This window comes from Pongo pygmaeus, chromosome 8, assembly GCF_028885625.2.
Source record: "Pongo pygmaeus isolate AG05252 chromosome 8, NHGRI_mPonPyg2-v2.0_pri, whole genome shotgun sequence".
Classification (NCBI taxonomy): Eukaryota; Metazoa; Chordata; class Mammalia; order Primates; family Hominidae; genus Pongo; species Pongo pygmaeus.
Window position 1 is genome coordinate 139,120,037 of NC_072381.2, and position 20,742 is coordinate 139,140,778.

The 20,742-nt window shown below is 50.0% G+C and overlaps 2 protein-coding genes and 1 pseudogene across 5 annotated transcripts; 1 reads left to right on the forward strand and 2 right to left on the reverse strand.

Annotated features, from left to right (window-relative positions):
- Window positions 1-574: 574 nt before the first annotated feature.
- On the reverse strand, window positions 575-12,575 carry SYCE1 (synaptonemal complex central element protein 1). 4 transcript variants are annotated; one of them, XM_054435142.1, is made up of 14 exons: window positions 12,147-12,306; window positions 6,784-6,846; window positions 5,989-6,048; window positions 5,565-5,639; window positions 4,859-4,906; window positions 4,556-4,610; window positions 3,758-3,847; window positions 3,448-3,511; window positions 2,677-2,743; window positions 2,476-2,599; window positions 2,292-2,402; window positions 2,046-2,133; window positions 1,660-1,824; window positions 575-1,003 (listed from the first exon to the last, which is right to left on the reverse strand). In XM_054435142.1, exons 1-13 carry the CDS (start codon window positions 12,217-12,219, stop codon window positions 1,687-1,689), a joined length of 1,056 nt encoding a protein of 351 aa, XP_054291117.1. In that variant the 5' UTR covers window positions 12,220-12,306; the 3' UTR covers window positions 575-1,003; window positions 1,660-1,686. The 4 variants fall into 4 exon arrangements, 3 of the variants coding, with proteins under 3 accessions (XP_054291117.1, XP_054291116.1, XP_054291115.1); XM_054435141.1 differs by lacking the exon at window positions 575-1,003 and having other exon boundaries at window positions 1,533-1,824; window positions 12,147-12,575; XM_054435140.1 differs by lacking the exon at window positions 575-1,003 and having other exon boundaries at window positions 1,533-1,824; window positions 12,144-12,334.
- LOC129006035 (serine/arginine repetitive matrix protein 3-like) lies at window positions 12,522-20,412 on the forward strand. The gene is made up of 2 exons (XM_054435143.1): window positions 12,522-12,990; window positions 18,530-20,412. The coding sequence occupies exons 1-2, from the start codon at window positions 12,601-12,603 to the stop codon at window positions 18,599-18,601; spliced, it is 462 nt and encodes a 153-aa protein (XP_054291118.1). The 5' UTR covers window positions 12,522-12,600; the 3' UTR covers window positions 18,602-20,412.
- LOC129006036 (shadow of prion protein-like) lies at window positions 14,719-15,129 on the reverse strand (annotated as a pseudogene).
- Window positions 20,413-20,742: the final 330 nt, after the last annotated feature.

Below are 20,742 nucleotides of genomic sequence, written 5' to 3' on the forward strand. Positions count from 1 at the left end.
TATGTCTACATGATCAGCAGGGTATATAAGAAGCCCAGCTCACACTATACTCCTACACTATGGCTCCAAATAGGGTGTAGAGAACCAGAACAGTTCTCCCGTTCTGAGGTATTCTACACACACAGCTGGTTTCTTATCTGAGGAAGAACATCCTAGCAGAATCCTGCAGAGAGAAAAAAATAAAGCTCGTGCCAGCCTCTCCTGACCCTTCACTGAGGCAGCCTTTGGCTGAGATGCTTATCCTTATCTGATGCATATCATTTTGTTACTGGTTTATTGTATCCTTTTCTATCAACCAACCGTAGATTCCTAAGTGATGTATTTTGTGGGTCCTGTGCCCTAGCATTGAGACATAAAGGTGATTTTAAAATATTGACCTGTATTTAGCAAACTTTTATACACATTTAGACGTTCTGAAATTTATCTGTAGATTGATTCATAAAGCATATAATCATAAATCTGTCTTAACTATTTCACTGTATAGAACTTCCAGTATGATGAACAGTATTTGAATATTGCAGACATCCTTGAGTTATTCTCAACATGAAATTCTTCAAACATCTCACCAATAAATCTAAGGGAAGCTGACTGTTTATTAGTATTTTTTTTTCACATGAATAGGTGAACTGTGTCAAATACCTTTTATTCATTAACTGAACAATCATTGGTTGATTTTTAAAAAAATTGTGGTGAACCAATAAAAGCTAAAGTTCCTTCTAATCGTGCGCTTAACTGAATTACAGTTTTAAAATGTGGTATCTTCATTGCCATTCAGTTCAATGTATTTTCTAACTTCCACTTGATTTAAAAGTCATGTTTGATAGTGTATTGCCAATTTGTTTAAGACAGGTATGATTAACTGCATCTTAGAGAACTTGTCTGTCCTGGACTGAGTGAAGAATTTCTGCACTTTGCCATGTTCCATTTTTCCATGGAAACAGTGCTCTGCAGTGAGCCTCTCTTTTCAACTCCACCATGTCACTGGTCTATCTGGTCTGGGAGTCTGTCAAGAAAAGGGATCGCTTTGTCATTAATTCAATGCATTCTGACTCAGGAGATGCAGACTTTTGACTCCCACAATTGGCCTTGATTGGGTCAATGCATTTCAGTGAATTTGAAATATCCATCAGATGAACACGACTTACATCCTAGTTGATTGACTCCCTGCAAGCTGAGGATTTCTATCCTGTTCCTGTCCAAAAGTGCCTGAGTTATACATTTTGTGTTCTTGAGAGCACAAAGTATAGAGCTAACCAGTGGGGACTACCATATGGAACCGACTAATTTTGAACCCCAGCTCGCTGATCCTCATTTTTAATATATTTTTTTTAATTTCGGGAAGTCTGTGTAGTCCAGACCTGTAATGAAGGAATTGAAGAAATAATCACAAGGTATGTGTATGTGTGTATGCAGGCGGGTTCCAGACCTCCTGGGCCCACTGTGAGAGCGTCTCGGGCTCTCACAGTGCATCCTTCTGCCTGCGGACCCAGAAGAAGCTGGCAGGTCCCAGAGATGAGCAATCTAGAGACCAGGAGGTTAAGGAAGCATTTATTGAAAACCTGTGATGTACCTCTGGCCCAGACCAAGAGGCAGGGTCAAGCCAAGGCTTCAATCAGTCACAGGAGACTGGGGGTCTTGGGCCCGACCCCTACTCCTCACCAGTAGACTCAGCTGAGATGGGCTGTATCAATATAGGTCCTTTATTTCCTGAAAGCCCCTTGGGCTAAGGTCAGGGTGGAGTGTGTCCTCCTGGCCTATGAGGACGTCAGGCCCTGCTCGCTGTGCAGCTCCAGGTCTTTCTCCTTTTAGGGGCTTGGGACTGGCCTGCAGGAGGTTAGTGTCCAGGGTGGGAATTTACACCCATCCCCAAGGCCACATGGTACCCTCCTGCCCCATCACCACCTTGGGTGGATCCACTGTGGGAAAGCCCTTCCCTACAGACCATCCTCTGAGGAGTCCCAGGACCCCCTCCCTTGTCCTCCCGCCCCTTCCGCCGTCCCTTCAGTAGCTGTCTCTGTTCCCTGACGCCCACTTCTGGGGCTTACCACATCTCCCGGGCCAGCCTCTTCCTCTTGTGTGCTCTGGGCTTGGGTAGAGACTTGCATTCCATGCTTTTCCAGCTCTTCCTTCAGCCTGGACAGGAAGAGGTAGGATGGGGGAAGGAAGAAGAGGAAAGGGTGGAGGAGGGACAAGAGGTTTTCAAGAGTCAGAGAGACAGAAGGTGGAGAGAGGAGATACAACATCGGTCACCTTTCTGGTGGGGGTTGCGGGGACAGGGCCTCCACACGCACCTCTGCCGCTTCTGCTGCTGTTGTTGGCACTTCTGCTGCAGCTGCTGGTGGCGCTGGGCAGCAGCTGCTAGGAGCTCCTCAGCCTTCCTGTGCTCTTCCTGAAACAGCTGCCTGGGGGGGCCCAGTAGGGGGTGGTCAGCACCGGCCACTCCCTCCTCCCACCCTCTTCACCTCCACATCTTACACTGTGGCTGCAGCCTCCTGGCTGCGGAGAAAGAGTCCCTCATCGAGGGTGGAGGGGCCCTCAGCCCCACACAGGGAGCACAGCTGATGCTTCACGTCTTCCAGTGTTGCCTTGACCAGCTTCTCTGCAGCACGAAGGGGCAGGTGAGCACATGAGGGCACGTGAGGTCAGATATGGGCCATCCACCCTCCCTGGCCTCACCTTCCTTGAGCAGCTGCTCCTTGCTGCTGTCCAGGGCACAAATCTCCCTTGCCAGCCGCTCTGGCCTCTGAGGGGGCAGAAAAGAGGCCTGTCTACTCCTCTTGGCTTTCCCCCATGCCTCAAAGAAGGCTATCTGGATCTTGTTTTGTACTTACTATGCCTCACTTCCAACAACTCTGCCCTTCTGTGCACACCAGCTACGGCACAGCCTCAGGGCCACGGCACTGGCCATTCCCTCCCTGTGCACTTCTCTCATCCCACATCTCTGCAGTACTGCAGTGGGGATGCTCATGGATTGTTATTTACGACAGATAAATCTGCAAACACTGTGAGTCTTGGCTGTTTTCCAGAGGATCAGGTACCGGTTTAGCTCTGCAGCTCCTCCCTACTCCCCTCTGTCCTGGTGTGACCTCCTCACTGAGCCCTTCCTTCCTAACACTGTCTATTTTCTTGTTCAGTGCCTAGGATCCTCCTGGAGGACAAACACGGGCTGCTTATCCTTGTTGTCTCCCTTGTGCCCGTGATGGTCCCAGACACATCCACGGACATTGATGGAAGACCTGACCTTGGTCTCATCAGAGATCCCCCTGACCACTGAGCAGCAGGGTCACAAGGAGGTGATAAGGGACTGGATTCGGGCAATGTTGATCTTAGCACCACCAGGGCTTGCTTGGGGACTGGTTGTGGCAGGTGAGAGGAACAAGTGAACGTTTGGGCCTGGTGCTGCTAGGGAAGATGTGGAAGGGGGAGGAGTGGCTTTGAGGGACTCACGTGGAAGTCCCAGAGGTCCTTGTGCTGGCCCATCAGATCTTCCAGCTGTTCCTCGAATGCCAACCTGGGGGCCAACCACAGGCATGAGGGGATATGGGCTGAAATCATCACCTTCATAGCCTGTCCAAGTCTGTGGGTCTTCAGGCACAGACTTTGGGGTGCTTTGCCCATGGTCTCTGCTCCACTGGGAACATCTTCACCACCTTGAACCTCCATGGCTCAGTGTAGCCAGCTCTTCTAACCCCCATCTTTGACATTATATCCCAACTACCAGCCAACCAAACCCCCTGCCTCAGATGCTAAGGTTTACCTCAGCTGTCTCTGTTTGTTCTTCTCTTCTTCAATCTGCAAGTTCAGGGCAGAAATTCTCTCCTTGCACTCCTGCAACATGGTGTGCTTCCTGGGAGAGGTGAGGCAGCCCTCAGCCATGTTCTATTAAGCCCCAGGAGGGCACTGGGCTGGAGCTTCTGCCTCCCTCTATTGAGGCTATTTTTTCCCTCTACATGAAGGTCCTTCTCTGTAACATGTGGTGGGTAGGGAGTGACATGACCATTTGCCCCCTGGAAGTATTGTTGTCAGGTTAAGAGAGATTAATATGGACATGGTCAAGTGAGCAAATGCACACACATCTTAGTATCATCTGGTTTTCCCAAAGAGCTGAAATCTCAGTGTGCCAGGGCCTGGGGCCTCTGGTAACAAAATGAGCTAAATCAGGAGGTGGAGAAATGGATGGACAAATCGATGGGTGGATAAAAAGATAACGGATGAATGGAGAGAGAATGGACAAATGGTTGGCTCAATGCCTAAATGAACAGACAGATGAGTGAACAGACATCCAAGGAGTATGACAAAGAGTAAAAGGCAAAAAATAAAAACCAGCTGAAGAAATTTAATTGATAATTTAGCAAATGAATGTCTTGCCATTGAGAGAGTTACCCTTAACACTACTGCCAGCTGTTGGAGCCGAAGGGGAAAGACACTCTTTGGATTCTCCACTGTTTAGAGGGAAACAATGAGAGCTGTGGGTCTCAGATTCATCTTCCTGCCTCTTTCTGCTCTACCAGAATAAAGATGTAGTGCAGAGTTAGGCTCAGCTGGAAGCTCTTACCTCTGTGCCTCACTTTCCTTTTCCTGGCAATGCAGCCGGAGGATCCTCAGGGTCTCTGTAGGGAGAGCAACAGGGCCCTATGAGAACCTGTCAAGGTATCGTGTTTTGGCAGGGGGAACACGGCCAGATCACGTCAGGTCTGTGGACACCTGATTGAGCTTTAACATTTACTACATGTCCAGTGGAAGCCACAGGAGAGAGGCAAGCTGGGACAGGTTTCAAAAGGCTTCAGCTGCCATAGGGAGAGTGGGCTTCTGTGGGTTGGCAAAGGCACAAGCCTGGAGACAGGGGAGCGGCAGATACCTTGTTTCTTGCTCAAGATCTCCTTCAGGTGTACTTTCTCTCCATGCACTGGAAAACAGTGACACATTTTGGCATCATGGACTATGCACTGCACCCTCAGGGATGGGGCTTGCTCACGGTCACATGGGAAGTTGGGCACAGCCTTGGCCCCAACCCAAATGTGAGCCCCTTGAGGTGAACTCCTACCCTCTGGTGCCCACATTCCCTGTAAGCACCAAAGGGCCTTCACATTTAACGGGGTGGCTGTGAGGGCCCTGGAGGATGCCCATGCTTTTACATGGGGAGGAGAGAAAAAATACAAACACCCATGAAGTGGGATAAGGGCTATAAAGAAACACATCAAATAGGATGGGGCATGTGACCAGATGGAGGCAGGGTGCCATCTTTAGATGGGATGACTGGGGAATGCCAGTCATTCTGTCTGGGGACATTCTAACTTAGAGCTGATGATGTGAGGAAAGAGGAACCTGTATTATCTGAGGAAGCACAGACAGCATCTGGCAAAAGCCCTGAGATGGGAATGAGGTTGGAGGGCGTTTCCTGAACACTCCCATAAGCAGAGAGGAGAGGGGGAGATTGGCAGGACATGAGGCTAGAGAGGGTACAGGACCCTTGGCCATGGCAAGGATGCTGATCATCTGGAATACAGGGTTAGGGGAGGCTTAAGACACTGTGGGGACCTCTGGGTGACCCCCGGCTCTCTTACGCAAGTCCAGTTCCTTCTGCAGGGCCTCACAGATGGTCCGGGCCTCTCCTAGGTCTTTATTGGCTTTCTTTTTTGCTTCATCAAAGAGCAGAAAAACATTGTGTGAGTGCAGCCTCTATTCTCTTGCCAACAGTGACATTTCTCATTTGCCTTCAGGTAAATCTATAGTGGCCTAGATTTTCTAGAGTAGGAAATGAGGCTTCCAGCTCTCCTTGCCAGGCTCTGCTGATAGCAGGGCCAGGATCATAGGCATGTAACTATGGCAGTCGCATGCTGAAATGCCCTGTACTTAATTTAAGGCTCTGCTGTTGCTGTTGTGAATAACCAGTAACTTTGGAACAAGGGACCCTGCATTCTCATTTGGCACTGAGCCCCGCAAACCATGTAGCTGGTCCTAGCTGGCAGCCAAGGCCCCTGAACTCACCTTGCTGGACCTCATTAATCCGGTTAATCAGGACCTCAACTCGGGGCTCTAGGCTTCCCACTGCAGGGAGGAAAGGAGGTTCAGTTGACAGGGCAGGCAGAGGTGGGGCGGTTGCCAGCCTTGTGTCTCTGCTGCTTTCACACAACACACATCTATTGAGTACCTCCTCCTGCAAGCAGGTGCTCTGTGGGGCCCTCACGGGGCTCACATTCTGGGTGGGCGAGACTGGGAACAGACACAATAAGATACCGAGTGGGGCTGTGGTAATCGTGTTCAAGAGAAATAAAGTAGGGCAAGGGGGGTTAAAGAGCAAAGGAGTGGGAAGTGCTCCTGAGATATGGGAAGGTATCATGAGGGCCCCCAGTCAAGTAGTGGGGGCGCAGGCCCTTCAGCTCTTTGGGTGGGGTTGGGAGGTAGTCAGTGCAAAGACCCGTTGTGAGGTGGGAACATGGCTGGCAGGAGCCTAGTGAGCAAAGAGGGAGTAGTGGGTGAGGGGGAAGGAAGGGAAGTGAAGGTGGCAACTTCTGGATCTAATGGACTGCAGTGGAGCCAAATGGGTGACCAGCGAGAGGTGTGGGACAGGGTTTTGGGAAAACATTTTGCCTTCCACACCCTTTTGCTTCTTTAATTTTGAATCATGGGGCCCTATTTTTAGTTTAAGTAATTAAGTTTTAAAAGAAAGAGAAGGTGAAGAGGATTATTTCCCAAATTCGTACATTGTGGGGCCTGAAATTAAACCCACATCTGCCTGGCCCCAAACCTCAGGCTGTGCCTCACACAAAGGAGACACATGACCTTTCTGCAGCTTTTGCACCATTTCCATCAAGTCTTCAATTTTCTGTGAGGATGTGTCCTGCCCTGTGGAGACAAAACCAAACATTTCAGAATCAAGCAGGGCGAGAGGCCAGCCCCTGGGCTGAGACTGAGGTAGGCTGAGGGCAGGTCTCCAGCCAGAGTGGTGCCCCTTCTCCTTGTCCTGAGGTGGACAGTACACTAGATGAATCAGGCTCCTCCATGGTCGGCTTTTCCCTATAAGGTAAAATTATACCAGATATCCTCTTTGTAAAACTCTGGGTGAGGGCAGGGGTGTACTCTCACTGCTGAGGCTGTTCAAATTAAGGTCAAAGCTTCTGATATAATAATTCAAGAAAAAAAATGAGGGTATAAAAAACTGGAGCAAGGAGTCAAAAATCACTGCAACTGGCAGATGACATAATCTAGGAAGTTCTTAGAGAGTTTTCTACAAAACCATAAGGATTAGTAACAAAATGCATTAAGATGTTAGGTTAAAAACATATATAAATACAAATAGCTTTCCTATATACAACCAATGCTAACCCTGAAATTTCCCCATAAAATATTTCATATTAATTTTTTATAATCACTATTGGAACCTATTTTTAACACTAAAATTAGTGGATCTAAGAAATTACTATTTATGGCATTAACATTGTGAAAGGAAAATAAATCTTTTTATAAATAAATCTTTGAAAATAAATCAATTCAAAGTCATCCCTCTGCTCACAGAGATAAATGCATATCTGATTTTGTAAAATAAATATCTGGAAATAAATCAATTCAAAGTCATCCTTCTGCTTACTCAGATAAATGCATATCTGATTGCCTCCTTTGGAAAGGCTAATCAGAAACTCAAAAGAATGCAACCATTTGTCTTTTATCTACTTATGACCTTGAAGCCAACCCCCCTGCTTCAAGTTGTCTCATCATTGCTTTGAGTTGTCCCACCTTTCCAGATCGAACCAATGTTCATCTTACATATGTTGATTCATATCTCATGTTTCCCTAAAAAGCATAAAACCAACCTGTGCTCTGACCACCCTGCCACCCTGGGCACAGGTCATCAGGACCTCCTGAGGCCGTGTCACAGGCATGCATCCCTAACTTTGGTAAAATAAACTTCCTAAATTGACTGAGACCTGTCTCAGATTTTTGGGTTTCACATTTTGGCAACCACAAAGGGATTCTGAGTAGAGGTGCCCCTGACCTTTGACAAATATCCTATCAGTGCTTGCTAGCAGCTTGAGCTATCTTTATGGCTCAAACTAATATGACAAGTTGCTGAGTTCTGGAAGTCCCCCATTTAGGGAATCCCTCATTTAGCCAAAATTTGCTCCAGATCCAAAGTTTATTTTGCTAAACAACTCTACTCTTTTTTTGGAGTTTTACTTGCTTACAACAAGGAAGGCAAGTTTTCCTGCTTCCATGAAAGTTCCTTTCTGGAGTTTGAACTCACTCCCAACATGGAAGACAAGTTTGAGGGTTTTTTTTTCCTGCTTCTAAGATGACAGAGAGCAGTCTTCAGCCTAAGACCCATCCCTAGGTAAGTAACTGAATTGGGGTTTGTCTTGGCTAAAGGTAAAATTAACAACCAGCTGGTCTTAATTTTTCCTTACCATTAGAGTGTCCAGTAATCATACAAGTTGTGTGATCATTTGTTTGTTTTGCTTAACTGGTATTTTTGTTGTTGTTGTTTCTTTCTGTTTTTGTTGTTTTGGTCCTCTTCCTATTGGGTTTGGCCAATTCTGACTTGATCAAATCCAAAGCAAAGTTCCAAATTATGTGGAACAAGGCCTCTGAAGTGGCTAAATTCCCACCAGAAAAGGGGTGGTGGGGGAAGAAAAAACTGCCAGCAAAAGGAAAAAATGGGGGGAAGATTTTTGATTTTGACTATTTAAGGGGCTTTATTTACATAACAAGGCCACCTTTTTGCTAGCCAGGCCAAACTGAAAGAGAAAGGATTGTCACCCCACACTGCAGTTCCATAGCTAACGTTCTGTCTTCTTTTTTCCATGACAGCCTGAGTTTGGTTCCTAAATCAAGACCTTTCTGGTTTTATACTTGGTACTTCTCAAATAGCAGCTATTTGTCCTAGCTGAAATATGTTGATGAGATTGTAAAAATTTTTTAAAAAGAAACTCAAATGGTTAACAGTCATCTTAATTAAAAGCTAACATCCAAGATGTGTGTGTGTGTGTCTGTGTGTGTGTGTGTGTGTGTGTGTATTTAAAAGGGCTTCATGATTTTTCTTTTTTCTCTCTCCTAGGACCTTGTGTTTTTTGAGCAAAAGTTTTTTTTTCCTCTCAGTTGACTGAATGCTATTTTCTTCATTTAGTTCTGCTGTCTCTCCTTTCCCTTGCACGCTCTGCTGCATGAGGGACCTAAAATAGTTTATAATAGCCTGAGGTTCCTTAAAGAAAATGGAGAAGGCACCAGACTCCCTTTTGTGGAGAAAATTGTCTTTCCTTATGTATCCCCAAGAGTGTCAACACACAAGTTCATGTCAGCTCTTAAACTGCTTGCTTTTGTATTGTGTTACCTGATTTTTTTTTTTTTTTACTAATTATTGCAACAGAAGCTACTCTTGCATTTTTAAGGAAGAGTATATTTTAGATACTTAGAAATTTTTTTAATGTTTTTTAAGTGCACTGTAAAAGCATCCATGTGGTCGAGCCTCATAATAATTCTCCCTTTTTGGAGACCCAGAATTCAGTGTGGCCTCTTCCCAGACCTCAGAGATCCAGTTAAAAGATAGGTAGTCACTATCTAAATAAAACTGGTCTCCTGTGATCCAACCACCTCCCACCAGCCCTACCTCCAACACTGGGGACCACAATTCAACATATCTGGGCGAGGACACAGATCCAAACCATATCACAGGCCAAGGCCGAGGAATGGTTGAGAAGGCTCAGAGGCACCTGACCAAAGTTTGTAACAGTTTTGATTGACATTACCAAATTACCCTCCACTGATGTATACAAGATGCCCAGTTTTTCATTTTTACCAATCACCTATGTTTCCAAATGTGTTTATCTTTGTCAACCAGATATGCAAAATTAGGGCGTCTCCTTACAAACTTTCTGATAGTAAATATCAAAAGTTTGGGTGCATCTTCTTTTCTAAGACTATGTCCTAAGTAATTCTGGATATGGCTAATGGGCAAGGTGTTCATCACTATATTGTTTACAATAGTGAAAAACTGGAAGAAGCCTAAATATGCCTTAGGGGATTTGTGAAATAAATTATAGCACATACACAGGATGAAAGCATTTACAACCATTAAAAATCATGCATACATGCATAAGGCCAGGCTCAGTGGTTCACATCCATAATCCCAGCACTTTTGGGAGGCTGAGGCAGGAGGACTGCTCAAGCATAAGAGTTCAAGAGCAGCCTGAGCAATGCAGCAAGACCTCATCTCTACAAATAAAAAATTTAAAAAAATTATCTGGGCGTGGTAACATGCACCTGTGATTCCAGCTACTCAAGAGGCTGAGATGGGAGAATCTCTTGAGGCCAGGAGGTCAAAGCTGCAGTGAGCAGTGATTGCACCACTGCACTCCAGCCTGGGCAACAGAACAGAATCTTGCCTCAAAAAAAAAAAAAAGAAAAGCATAAAATTTTGTGAAATGCTTATTTTTGAGTTTAGGGAGTCCCCTCATTTTGGTCCCACCGGAAATCTTACACAAATTACTGCTCATAAATTTTTGCATTAAGTTTTAAATTATTCCAGTAATTGGCAAGTGTGGAAAAGCATGAAGAAAAAATTGAAACACCAGCATTCCCTTTCCCCAGTCACTCCCCTTTCTAGTAATAACTGCAGCCAGTTAGGTGAAGACTAATAGACTTTTTATTAAAATGTATCTAGTGTCACTGACCCTAGATAACATCCCTGCTTCCTTTTTAAAACAGATAGACTAAAACTGGAATCTTGTCCTTTAAATTTCTTCTGTAGCTGGTCACTATAGACTGAATGTTTGTGCCCCCATCCATAATTCGTATGTTGAAATCCTAACCCCCTAGTGTGACTGCATTAGGAGGTGGGGCCTTTGGGAGGTGATTAGGTCATGAGAGTAGGGCCCTCAGCAATGGGATTAGTGCCCTTATAAGACCAGAGAGGTCTGCAGCAACTTCCCCAACATGAGGACACAATGAGAAGACAGAAGTCTATAACCAGGAAGCAGGCCCCACCAGACGCTGAATTGCACCTTGATCTTGAACTTCTAGCCTCGAAAACTGTGAGAAATAATGGCATTTCTGTTGTAGCAGTTTGAACTAAGGCACAAGCGACGTTGGTTAAACCTTATCTAAATATACTAGGTTATGTGAGGAACATGGAGCCATGATACTGAAAGGCTAGCACACTGGCGGGCCAGCAGGTGCTTAATGAAAGGGATACGTTTGCGTCTGTCCTGTTTACTTGCTTTGTCCTTCGCTGGGGCTTTCACTGTGCCACATCTCACTGTAGGGATGCTTTCTGTGCTAAGCTTGTTTCAGTATTCAAACCTTCATTTTGTAAGAACACGACAGAGCACCTGCCATGGCATTCACGCAGGTAGGGCTGGATGCAGCCACCAGCGTTTGTTAATTGCAGCGTTTTAACTCGGGGGGACGGATCTCAGGACAGAGTGACAAGCTGAGTGACAGCAGGAGGGACGTCACCGTACAATTCTCTCCACTTTTCTGTAAGTTTGAAAATCCTCACAAAACACCCAGAGGCACACAGTGTCCTGAAGTGGAAACGGCCAGGACAGCGTCCTTTCTCTTTGTTGGGCTGCAATTTCTGGACTTCTGTACAACTCTGACCAGCTGCCTGTCCCTCCCTTCCCAGGGTGAGGTAGGAGCCACTATGGCAGGTCGGGGTCAGGGAGAAACAAACGGGGGATCTGCGTGGAGTCGGCCTCCCCTGGCTCCCCGGGGCATCGGGATGCTGGGTGGGGGGACCCACTGTCAAAAACCAGTTTAGTGCGACTGGGAAATCTGGACACTTGCTGGTTCTAGGGAGAGGAATGTGGAATTAGGAATTCCCTTGGGATTGGGAGCGTCAGGAAAATGTCCTTTTTGTTTTAAGAGGTGTGTATGTAGTCTGTGGGACGACGGGAAGGAATGTCTTTTGACTAATTACCTAAACCAAAATTGGAGCAACCACGATAACAGTTCAATGCTTTAAGACAAAGTCGGGGGTGTGCGGGCAAGCACTCCCTCATCTTGGCCGAAATTTTTCTGAAGAAACCCGCTGAGTCTCAATCAGCACCATCAGGACTGAGAGGAAGACGCAGCCGCCACCCGCGCCCCAACCCTGCTCCGCCTCAGCGAGGTGGTCAGACCCTCACGCACAGTTTCCTGCCTCCCACCACTACCTCCGGCCTTCTCAGCCCTGTCCATGGCTCCTGCGGTGGGCTCGGCCTTCGATGTCAGGGACCTCCCTGCCATTTCCTCTCAGCTCGCCAGCACGGGTGCCCCGGGAGGGAGCCTCCAATGGTGATTGGAGCAACCGCTGCTGGGGGCGGGACTCCAGGCAGCGCGCCTGCGCAATGCACTCCTGCGCGCGCCTGGAGATGTGAGGTAATTCTCCGGCAGGCCTGCCTGGCAGCTAGTGCGCATGCGTAAAGGTGCGAGGGCCACAAACGCGGCGTGAAGCCCGCCAGGGCCACGTGCGGCCGTCCAGGCTTGCGATTGGCCCGCTGCCGACTGCCCCCGCGCATGTGTGCTGGCTTCCGAGGGGACCGGCCCTGGTTCTGGAGGCCCTCCCCACCAATGAGCAGTGCGCATGTGTCGCGCTGAAGCTTCCTGTGAAGTGTGCGTGTTTGATGGATGACTCCACAAGGCGTTGTGGCCCCGGTAGCCTCACGAGGTTGCGGCTCTGCGGGACCACACCGCCGCGGGAGTGCACGGGCCCCAGCGAGTGAGGTCTGCGGCAGCCCCCGCGGGGCCCGCTGTTCCCGGGCGCGTAGAGGAGCGCAGCCTGCCCCTAGGCCGCGTTCCCGTGAGTTCCATGCCCACAGTGGCCCAGGCCGGCCACAAGCCCACGGTCTCTTCTGCACGGGCCCTGCCACCTGGGGCCACCGTGGAGGCCCGGAGGGCCCTGGGAGGAGGGAGGAGGAGCCGAGGCTTTCGGGAGAACCCAGCCCTTCACCGGCCAGGGGAGGCCGCGATGCACCGCGACTGGTTATGAAGAGCCAGGGGAAGAACTTTCCCGTGCAGGTGAGTGGGAGACATCAGAACACTTGCCTGTCCTAAACACCAAGCCTCGAATCCTAACCTATAGAAGTTTACCTTAGGGTTTAGGGTTAGGGCTACAGGTTAGAGTTAGGGTAGAGTTAGGGTTGGGGTTCGTGTTTGTGTTAGGGTTGGGGTTAGGGTTTAGGCGTTAGAAGTTAGTTTTAGAGTTAGGAGTGGGGTTAGGATTAGGGTTTGGGGTTATTGTTGGGGTAGGGGAAGGATTAGGGGTAGCGTTAGGGTTGGGTTAGGGTCAGGGTAGAAGTAGGTTTTTACGGTTATGGTCAGGGTTTTAGTGTTGGGGTTAGGGTGTTAGGGTTAGGGTTTGGGGGCTAGGGAATTAGGGTCAGGGGTAGGGGTTAGGGTTTGGGATTTGGCTAAGGTTTGTAAGGGTTAGGGGTTAGGGTTTTAGGGTAGGGGCTAGGGGCTAGGGTTATGTGTTGGTGTTGGGATTAGGGTTAGGGGTTACGGTTTAGGGTAAGGGGTTAGAGTTAAGGGTTAGGGTTAGCATTAGGAGTTACGGTTGGGTTTAGGGTTAGGGGTTAGGGGTTAGGGCTAAGGTAGGGCTTAGGCTTAGTGTTGTTATGGTTAGGGTTAGCTTCAGGGTTCGGTGTCGGGTTGGGGTAGTGGTAGGTGTAGGGGTAGGGTTATGGGTTAGGGTTTGTGGTTACGATTTGGGTTAGGGTTTTAGGGGTAGGGGTAGGGGTAGGTTCGAGTTTGGGTTCGGGGGTTAGGTTTATGGCTAGCATTAGGGTTAGAGGGCTAGAGTTAGGGGTTAGGTGTAGGAGTAGGGGTTGAGGTTATGAGTTGAGGTTAGGGTTAGGGTCTGGTCAAGGGTTGGGGTTGGATTTAGGGGTTAGGGGTAGGGTTAGGGCTAGAATTAGGGGTTAGGGTTAGGGGTTTGTGTTGGGGTTGGGTTGGAGGTTTGGGTTCGGGGTCAATGTTAGGGTTGGGGCTAGGGTTTAGGGTTATGGGTTAGAGTTGGGTTAGGGTTAATGTTTAGGCTTCGGGGTTAGTGCTTGAGGTAGGGGTTAGGGGTTAGCGGTTAGGGTTAAGGGTTAGTGTTTTGCGTTAGTGGTTAGGGTTAAGGGTTATGGTTAAGGGTCAGCGTTAGGGTCAGGGGTTAGGAGTAGGGGTTGCACTTAGTTTTAGGGTTAGGGTTCCTGGACGGACGGTTTTTCTGCTTGGGAATGTTCCTTGGCTGTGAGATCCACTCTTTTCTTCTGGGCAGGTGGTTAGCACCTAACGTTTTCCCCTCACTTCCCCCCAAATTCTTAAGTCCTTTGGTCCATTTCATTACTTTTTTTGGGGAGGGCCTGATTCCTCAGGGCCTCTGTGGCAGAACCAGCCTGAGGTCACCTCGCTGCCCATGGGTCACCACGGCCCCTGGGCAGGCGAGGGGAGCCGGGGTGGCTTGGGTTCCTGGCCTTGGCACCTCCCTTTGGGCGGCTCTGGAGCGTAGCCGGGCTGTTGGTACAGGAGCCACAGGCCACTGCCTTTGTGGCTGGGGGGACCCTAACATCCTGGAGCGGGTGGGGCAGGGCCCATGGTCTCCTCTACGTGGGAGGTGGGAGTCTGAGGCGGCGTGGGCAGGACGGTGGATGGCGGGTCCACAGGGACAGCCAGCAGCTCCTGCACCCACTGGGGCTCCAAGACTGTGGGCAAGGGAGGAAGAGGGAGCCCAGGCCGGAGGATCCTGGGGGATGGCGCGGCCCGGGGGCCAGATGTGGTCCCCGAGCCCAGCCAGGCCTAGGGCCGCAGCAGCCCCAGGGCACCGAGGGCGCCACCCAGCACGAGACAGAGACGGGGGCCGCGCGTGGGTCCAGCTCCCGAAGTCCACGTCCAGTAGCTGTAGATGCCAAGCCGGTCCTGTTGCCTCCGGGAACCCAGTCCTCCTGGTCCTCCAGGCCGCATTCCCCGGGTCCCGCGGCCCTTTTCCAGCCTGAGCCCGCTGCACTGGCCGCAGCCACGCGCAGGGAGGAGCCCGGGGCACCGTAGCGCAGCGCCGGCCTCACACACACCCTCGAGGCCCCTCTCGAGCCCCCGCGGAGCCCTCCGCAGCCGCACGCAGAGGAAGGCGGCCGCCCGTAGCAGAGCCCAGCCATTCGCGGGTGCCCGGTTCATCTTCATGGGGCCAAACCTACGGGAAGAGAGGGAAAGGGCCCTTAGTTTCCATGGAGATCGGGTGCCCAGAGACGGAGGGCTCAGGGCTGGAGAGCAGAGGGACCCTCGTCTTTTGTGGGATCAGGGTGCCCCCAGCATCTTGGAGGCCCACTGAGGCCTGGGGGGCGCGGTTTAACCTGTAGCTTAGGGACTTAGGCTTGGGGGAGGCGCTGGGAAGTAGCGGGTGGGGCAGGAGGGTTCTGCACCTGAAGGTTGTGCACCTGGATTGGGGGCGTAGAAGCGGGGCAGGGGCGCCGCGTTGGGAGCGTCCAGGCCTGGGGGGCGTCCAGGCCCTGGGCTGGGGGTGCAGGCCTGGGGAAGAGAGCTCTGCACGCGTTGCTGGGATGTGGGGGGGCGGGGGGGGATGGGGGAGGGACGTTGTGTTTGGAGGACGCGGTAGCGGGGACCAAGAGCTGCTGGCTCAGATCAGGATCTGGAGTGGGGACGGGCCGTGCCTGGGCCTGGTGCCCACCTTTGGGGCCAAAGCCTGGGTGCGGGCCTTGCAGGTGCTGCGGAGGACAAGGGGCTGCTGACACCGTGCGGACCCCGCCCCAGCAGGCTTGTACCCCAGGGACAGTCCCTTTCACGCACCCCTCGCGCTCCATGCCGTCCCCGGCCGCCTAGTTCAGCAGCTGGCGGGGGACGGGACGGGGTCAAGTTGCGGGGCCGCGTCCGGACGCGGCTGTGCGGGTGACAACTGCATCCCCTCCCCGCGCCGCCCCTCGCTGCCGGCCCTGTACCTGCCCCAGCCTCCCGGCCTTACCCGCCACGGGCCTCGGTTGGAACCGCGCGCTGGAGTATCCGCCCCTGGGGCCGCGGCCGAGCGGGAAGGAGCGGGCGGGCGGCGGCGCAGACCCTTAGCTGGAGCGCGGAGCCGCGGCGCCTGGGTTTTGCGCGAGGCCTCCGCCCTGGGATTGGGGCGGGCAGTCGCGGAGGCGCATCCCCGGTGAGCCGGTGGGAGGGGAAAAGGACGTCGCGTCCCCCATCCTTGAGGCCTCTCGTCCTCCCTCACCAGCCCCCTCCGTCTCCTGCATCACAAGGCCCCGTCCCCGCGGTCCCCCGTGACCCCCGCACCCGGCCCCGCTCCACCCGCCGTGCTTCCTGCCCCTCCACACCCTCATCCCCACCCGGGCCCATCCCCCTGTGAGCCCTGGTGCCCTAGGATGAGGGCCGAGGTCCTGAGCGGAGAGGGTGCATGTACCAGCCCCATGGTGGCTCGAGCCCCTCCCGTGGCCCCTCCCGTGGCAGGTGCGGCTTCTCCACCGGTTGTCATCTGCGGGGCTGGGCGGAGACCTCCTCAACCTCCGGCCTTGTTTCAGGGAGGATGGGGTCGACCCCTTGCGATCCCCAGAGGCCCCCCATGGCCCCTCCTGGGCCGGCTGTCTTCCTCCTGTGGGTTCTGATGCCACCTGGACCGACCGCGTCTTCCCAGCCCAGGGCGGCCGCGCCTCCGGTGAGTTGCAGCTGAGGGCGCGAGGGCAGCTCCGAGCCTGGCTCCAGGTGCAGCGCCGGCCTGGGACCTCTGCTGTCCCGTGTAGGGGTGCCCTGCAAATATGTGATGAATAAGTGAAGAAATACGTTCTATCTTCTAACTTGCCGGATGTTAGAAGGAAACCAAGCTTATGCTTCTCATTTATAGCTACCGTTAAGGATTGGACAGAAGCTTAGCTTTTTGGGTGAGACGGACAACAGTGCTTTTAGAACCTTTGGCAAGGAAGGGCTGGAAAGAACATGTATTTGAAAGTGACTGACAGGTCTTCTGGCCCTAGGGGGCCGCCTGAGCAGGTCCACCCAGCTTCCCTCCAAGACAGAAAATAAATTAACAAGGAGAGCAGGAAGGGCCCCGGGAGACTCCAGACGGGACGGGGGTGCTGCCCATCAGGCAGAAGGAGCTTGGAAGGGAGGGGCCGTGGCCATGGGACGTGGAGGTGGAAGCGGGGGTCGTCATAGGTCTGCCCACTCTGGTTGAGTCCCCCTTCCCGGTCACACACAGAACAGCCAGCAGTGAGCTGCTTACCCCAAGGAGTCAAGGGGGTTCTTGGGCAACCGCTGGTGCTGGAGCCGGCAGTGGACAGCACCACAGCCAGACCTCGCTTATTTTTGGCTCATGAGGAACGTCTGTGACTCTTCCCTCCCCTGAACCTGGGAGGTGATGTGTGACCTCCACTCAAGACAGCCATGCAGCACCTCCGGCTGCAGGCGGGGAGGGGATGTTTCCCAGCAGAGGCCCAGGACTGCCAGCTGAGAGGCTGGGAGGGGCCCCTCACTCCTGGACTCTGCGTGTGAAGCCAAGTGTGGAGCCTCACAGGGAATCTGAGATGGGAGCCAGTGAGATGGGGGCAGGACCCAGAGGGGAGAAGAGGTCCTGGGGATGCTGTGGATCTGGATCCAGCGTGCGGGAGCTGAGGTTCTGGAGTGAAACACTGCCTTTCATGGAAGCACTTCTTCCTGTCACCCATTGGCTTCATTTTAAAGGATGAAAATGTATCAGACATTCAAGGAGAGCTGCATCACATAAAAGAAAGACCAGGCAAAGAAACAGAAAATAAATGGATTGAGAAATTTGAATGACTCAGAGGAAAATTAAAAAGAAACAAAACAGAACTCCAATCCATAGACTCAGATTAGGGAGATATATTTATATAATAAGAACAGGAAACTGTGAAGATGAAATAAGACAAAAAAGACACTTTTGAGATTAAAAAATTATTGCAAAAAAGCCAACAGAAGGATGGAATTGTATATTTAAGGAAATGTTTCTGGCAAAAAGGCAGCAAATATGAAAGAAAAGGGGATAGACCCAGGGGATCCGTTTTGGGCTCTAACATCTAATAGTTGTTCCAAGGCCGAGAACACAGAACGGGAAAAGGAAGGGGGAGGCGGTGCTCCAGCTGATTTTATGATTCCAGAAGCCTTCTATCTTAAGATGTATAGGATGTATCTTAGGGTGTATAAGAGAAGCACAAGAGAAACATTTAGGCTGTTTTATGTTTGATTAGAGACATGAAAGTTTTAAATAAAGCAGTAGCAAAATGAGTCCAGTGGCGCATCAGAAAGCAAATCACCATGATCAGGTCAGGTTCAGGGTGGTTTTACATCATAACATATGTCAGTGTGCTTTACCTATTAGTGGACCAAAGGCGAAAAATACAGTTTTCTACAGAGGAAGACAAAGCATTTGATTTCAATCAACATTGGTTTGTAGTGAAACATGTTGAGAAAACTCGTCATAGAAGTGAAATGTTTTCTTTGATAAAGGCTAATCTCAGAAGACATACATAGTGGAGAGCTTTTAAATGTATTTTTAAAAATACGAACCAATGAAAAGATTGCCTACTTTCACCACTTCTGTTTAACACAGCATTGGCAGAGCTGCCACCAAGAAGAACACAGCACGTTGAAGGTACGATGGCTCCTGAAGCTGCAGCCCTGAGACCTGATTCTACCATAGAAGGTGGGGTGGCTCCTGCAGCTGTAGCCCTGAGGCCTGATTCCACCACAAGTGCTGCAGCCGGCAGAGGCCACAGGACATAGGCATAGCTGGTGAAACCTGCAACGGAGGGTGCCGGGGGCTCCTGGGAGAGCCTCTGTCCCCCCTGAGGAGAGGGGCTGTGCAGAACCTGTGTGCTCTTGTCCTTTCCCCCTTTTTCCTGCTGGGAGTGGGACTTGGTGCTGAGGGTGGCTCCTGCCATTGGAAGACCCCAGGATTCTGGGTCAGCGTCAGCGGCTACGTGGGTGGAGGGTGGGGTCATCCCCGGCACACAGCGGTGCTGCTCTGCTGCTCTGCACTGCTGGGTGTCTCAAAACGTCTCATCCCTGTATTAAGCAGGTACTCCCTAGACTTGCAGCCAGATGTGTACCTTAGATTTAAAAGATGGTAGAATTTCTCTACCAGAACAAAAAATAGCTTTAAAAAATATAAGATAAAAAGCCATTCATAGCCTGGCATGATGGCTCATGCCTGTAATCCTAGCACATTGGGAGGCCAAGTCGGGCAGATCACCTGAGGCCAGGAGTTCAAGACCAGACTGGTCAAAATGGTGAAACCCTGTCTCTACTAAAATTACAAAAATTAGCTAGTCGTGGTGGTACGTGCCTGTAGTCCCAGCTACATGGGAGGCTGAGGCACGAGAATCACTTGAACCCAGGAGGTGGAGGTTGCAGTGAGCTGAGATTGTGCCATTGCACTCCAGCCTAGGCAACAGAGCAAGACTCCTTCTCCAAAAAAAAAAAAAAAAAAAGCCATTCACCATAGTCCACAATGTAAAAGACCTCTATGGAGAACATCAAAAAGTTATTAAAGAATATAAAAGAAAATCTTCATAAATGGAGGATGCACAGGATATTGCAAAGGTGACGGTTCACCACAAATTGATCCATAAATTTAATGAAATTATAATAAAAATCTTTGCATAATTTTTAAAAGACTGCTATGAGCTGAATCATGTCTCCCTCAGATTCATGCATTGAAGTCCCAAACCCTGGTACCTGTGGGGGTGGGTGCATTTGGAAATAGGACCTTAAAGAGGTGACTAAGGTTAAATGAGGTGAGGTGAGCTTGATGTCCTTAACAAGAGGAGCTTAGGACCCAGACACGCACTGTGGGATGGCCCTGTGAAAACATAGGGAGAAGATGGTGTCTACAAGCCAAGAAGAGAGGCTGCAGAAGAAACCAACCCTGCCAAACTGTGAGAAAACAAATTTTTGTTGTTTAAGCCACCCTGTCTGTGGCACTTTGTTATGGTAGTAACAAAATAGCACAGAACCCAAAAGTTTCTGAAGTCTATATGGAAAAATAAAGGCCTAAAATAACTATTAATAAAATAATTTTGAAAAAGAAGATCAAAGAAGAGTAACTCACCATGTCATATTAAGACGTTGTAGAAAGCCATAGTAATAAAACAACCCAGTCTAGGCAAGGATTAGACAGAGACCAACACAAGAGAAGAAGGATACCACTAAGAAACTCCTGTAGGAACCTGTCCATGTCTACAGGAATAAAACAAGATTGAGAATTTTGGTAGAGAATGGGAAACTAAAAGGACAAAAAGGAAAGTCTAGAATCAAAAAATACATTTTAAAACACAGAAGATTAGACATGGCTAGAGAGAGAATTAGTAACCTGGAAGATCAGAAAATAATCCAGAAAAAAAAAAGAGCATGCAGAATAGGATGTTAGGAGGCAAGGGTACACTGTAGAAAGGCCTGACATGCCATGTAATATTAGAACCAATGGAAGAAGAGGGAGGATGAGGTAGATGTAATATTCAAGGAAGTAATCACCAATAATTTCCAAAAACTGATGAAATAAATTAAATCATGAATTCTAGAAGCATTACAAACTCCAAGTGCAATAAATACAAAAAGAAGCACACCTAGGTAAGACAGCTGTAAACTAAACAACTTCCAGAAGCAGGGGAAACTCAAGTTACCTGCAAAAGAGTAAAAGTAAGACTGGCAGCTGACTTCTCAACAGAAAGAGGGAGTGGGTGACAAAGCAGAAATGCAGTTTGTCAAGTCCCTGTTCCAGCGTCACAGAGCTGACTGTGAAGGGTGGTTAGAAGCTAAGAGGCA

Excerpts from the sequence above, each read along its gene's own strand:
- SYCE1 (XM_054435140.1), bottom strand. The coding sequence starts at position 12,219 with ATGGCAGGGAGGTCCCTGACATCGAAGGCCGAGCCCACCGCAGGAGCC. Across the intron at positions 5,640-5,988 it reads GATTAATGAGGTCCAGCAAG|CAAAAAAGAAAGCCAATAAA; the intron begins GTGAGTTCAGGG and ends TCTTTGATGAAG. Across the intron at positions 3,512-3,757 it reads AACAAACAGAGACAGCTGAG|GTTGGCATTCGAGGAACAGC; the intron begins GTAAACCTTAGC and ends GTTGGCCCCCAG.
- LOC129006035 (XM_054435143.1), top strand. The coding sequence starts at position 12,601 with ATGACTCCACAAGGCGTTGTGGCCCCGGTAGCCTCACGAGGTTGCGGC. Across the intron at positions 12,991-18,529 it reads GGAAGAACTTTCCCGTGCAG|CATTGGCAGAGCTGCCACCA; the intron begins GTGAGTGGGAGA and ends TGTTTAACACAG.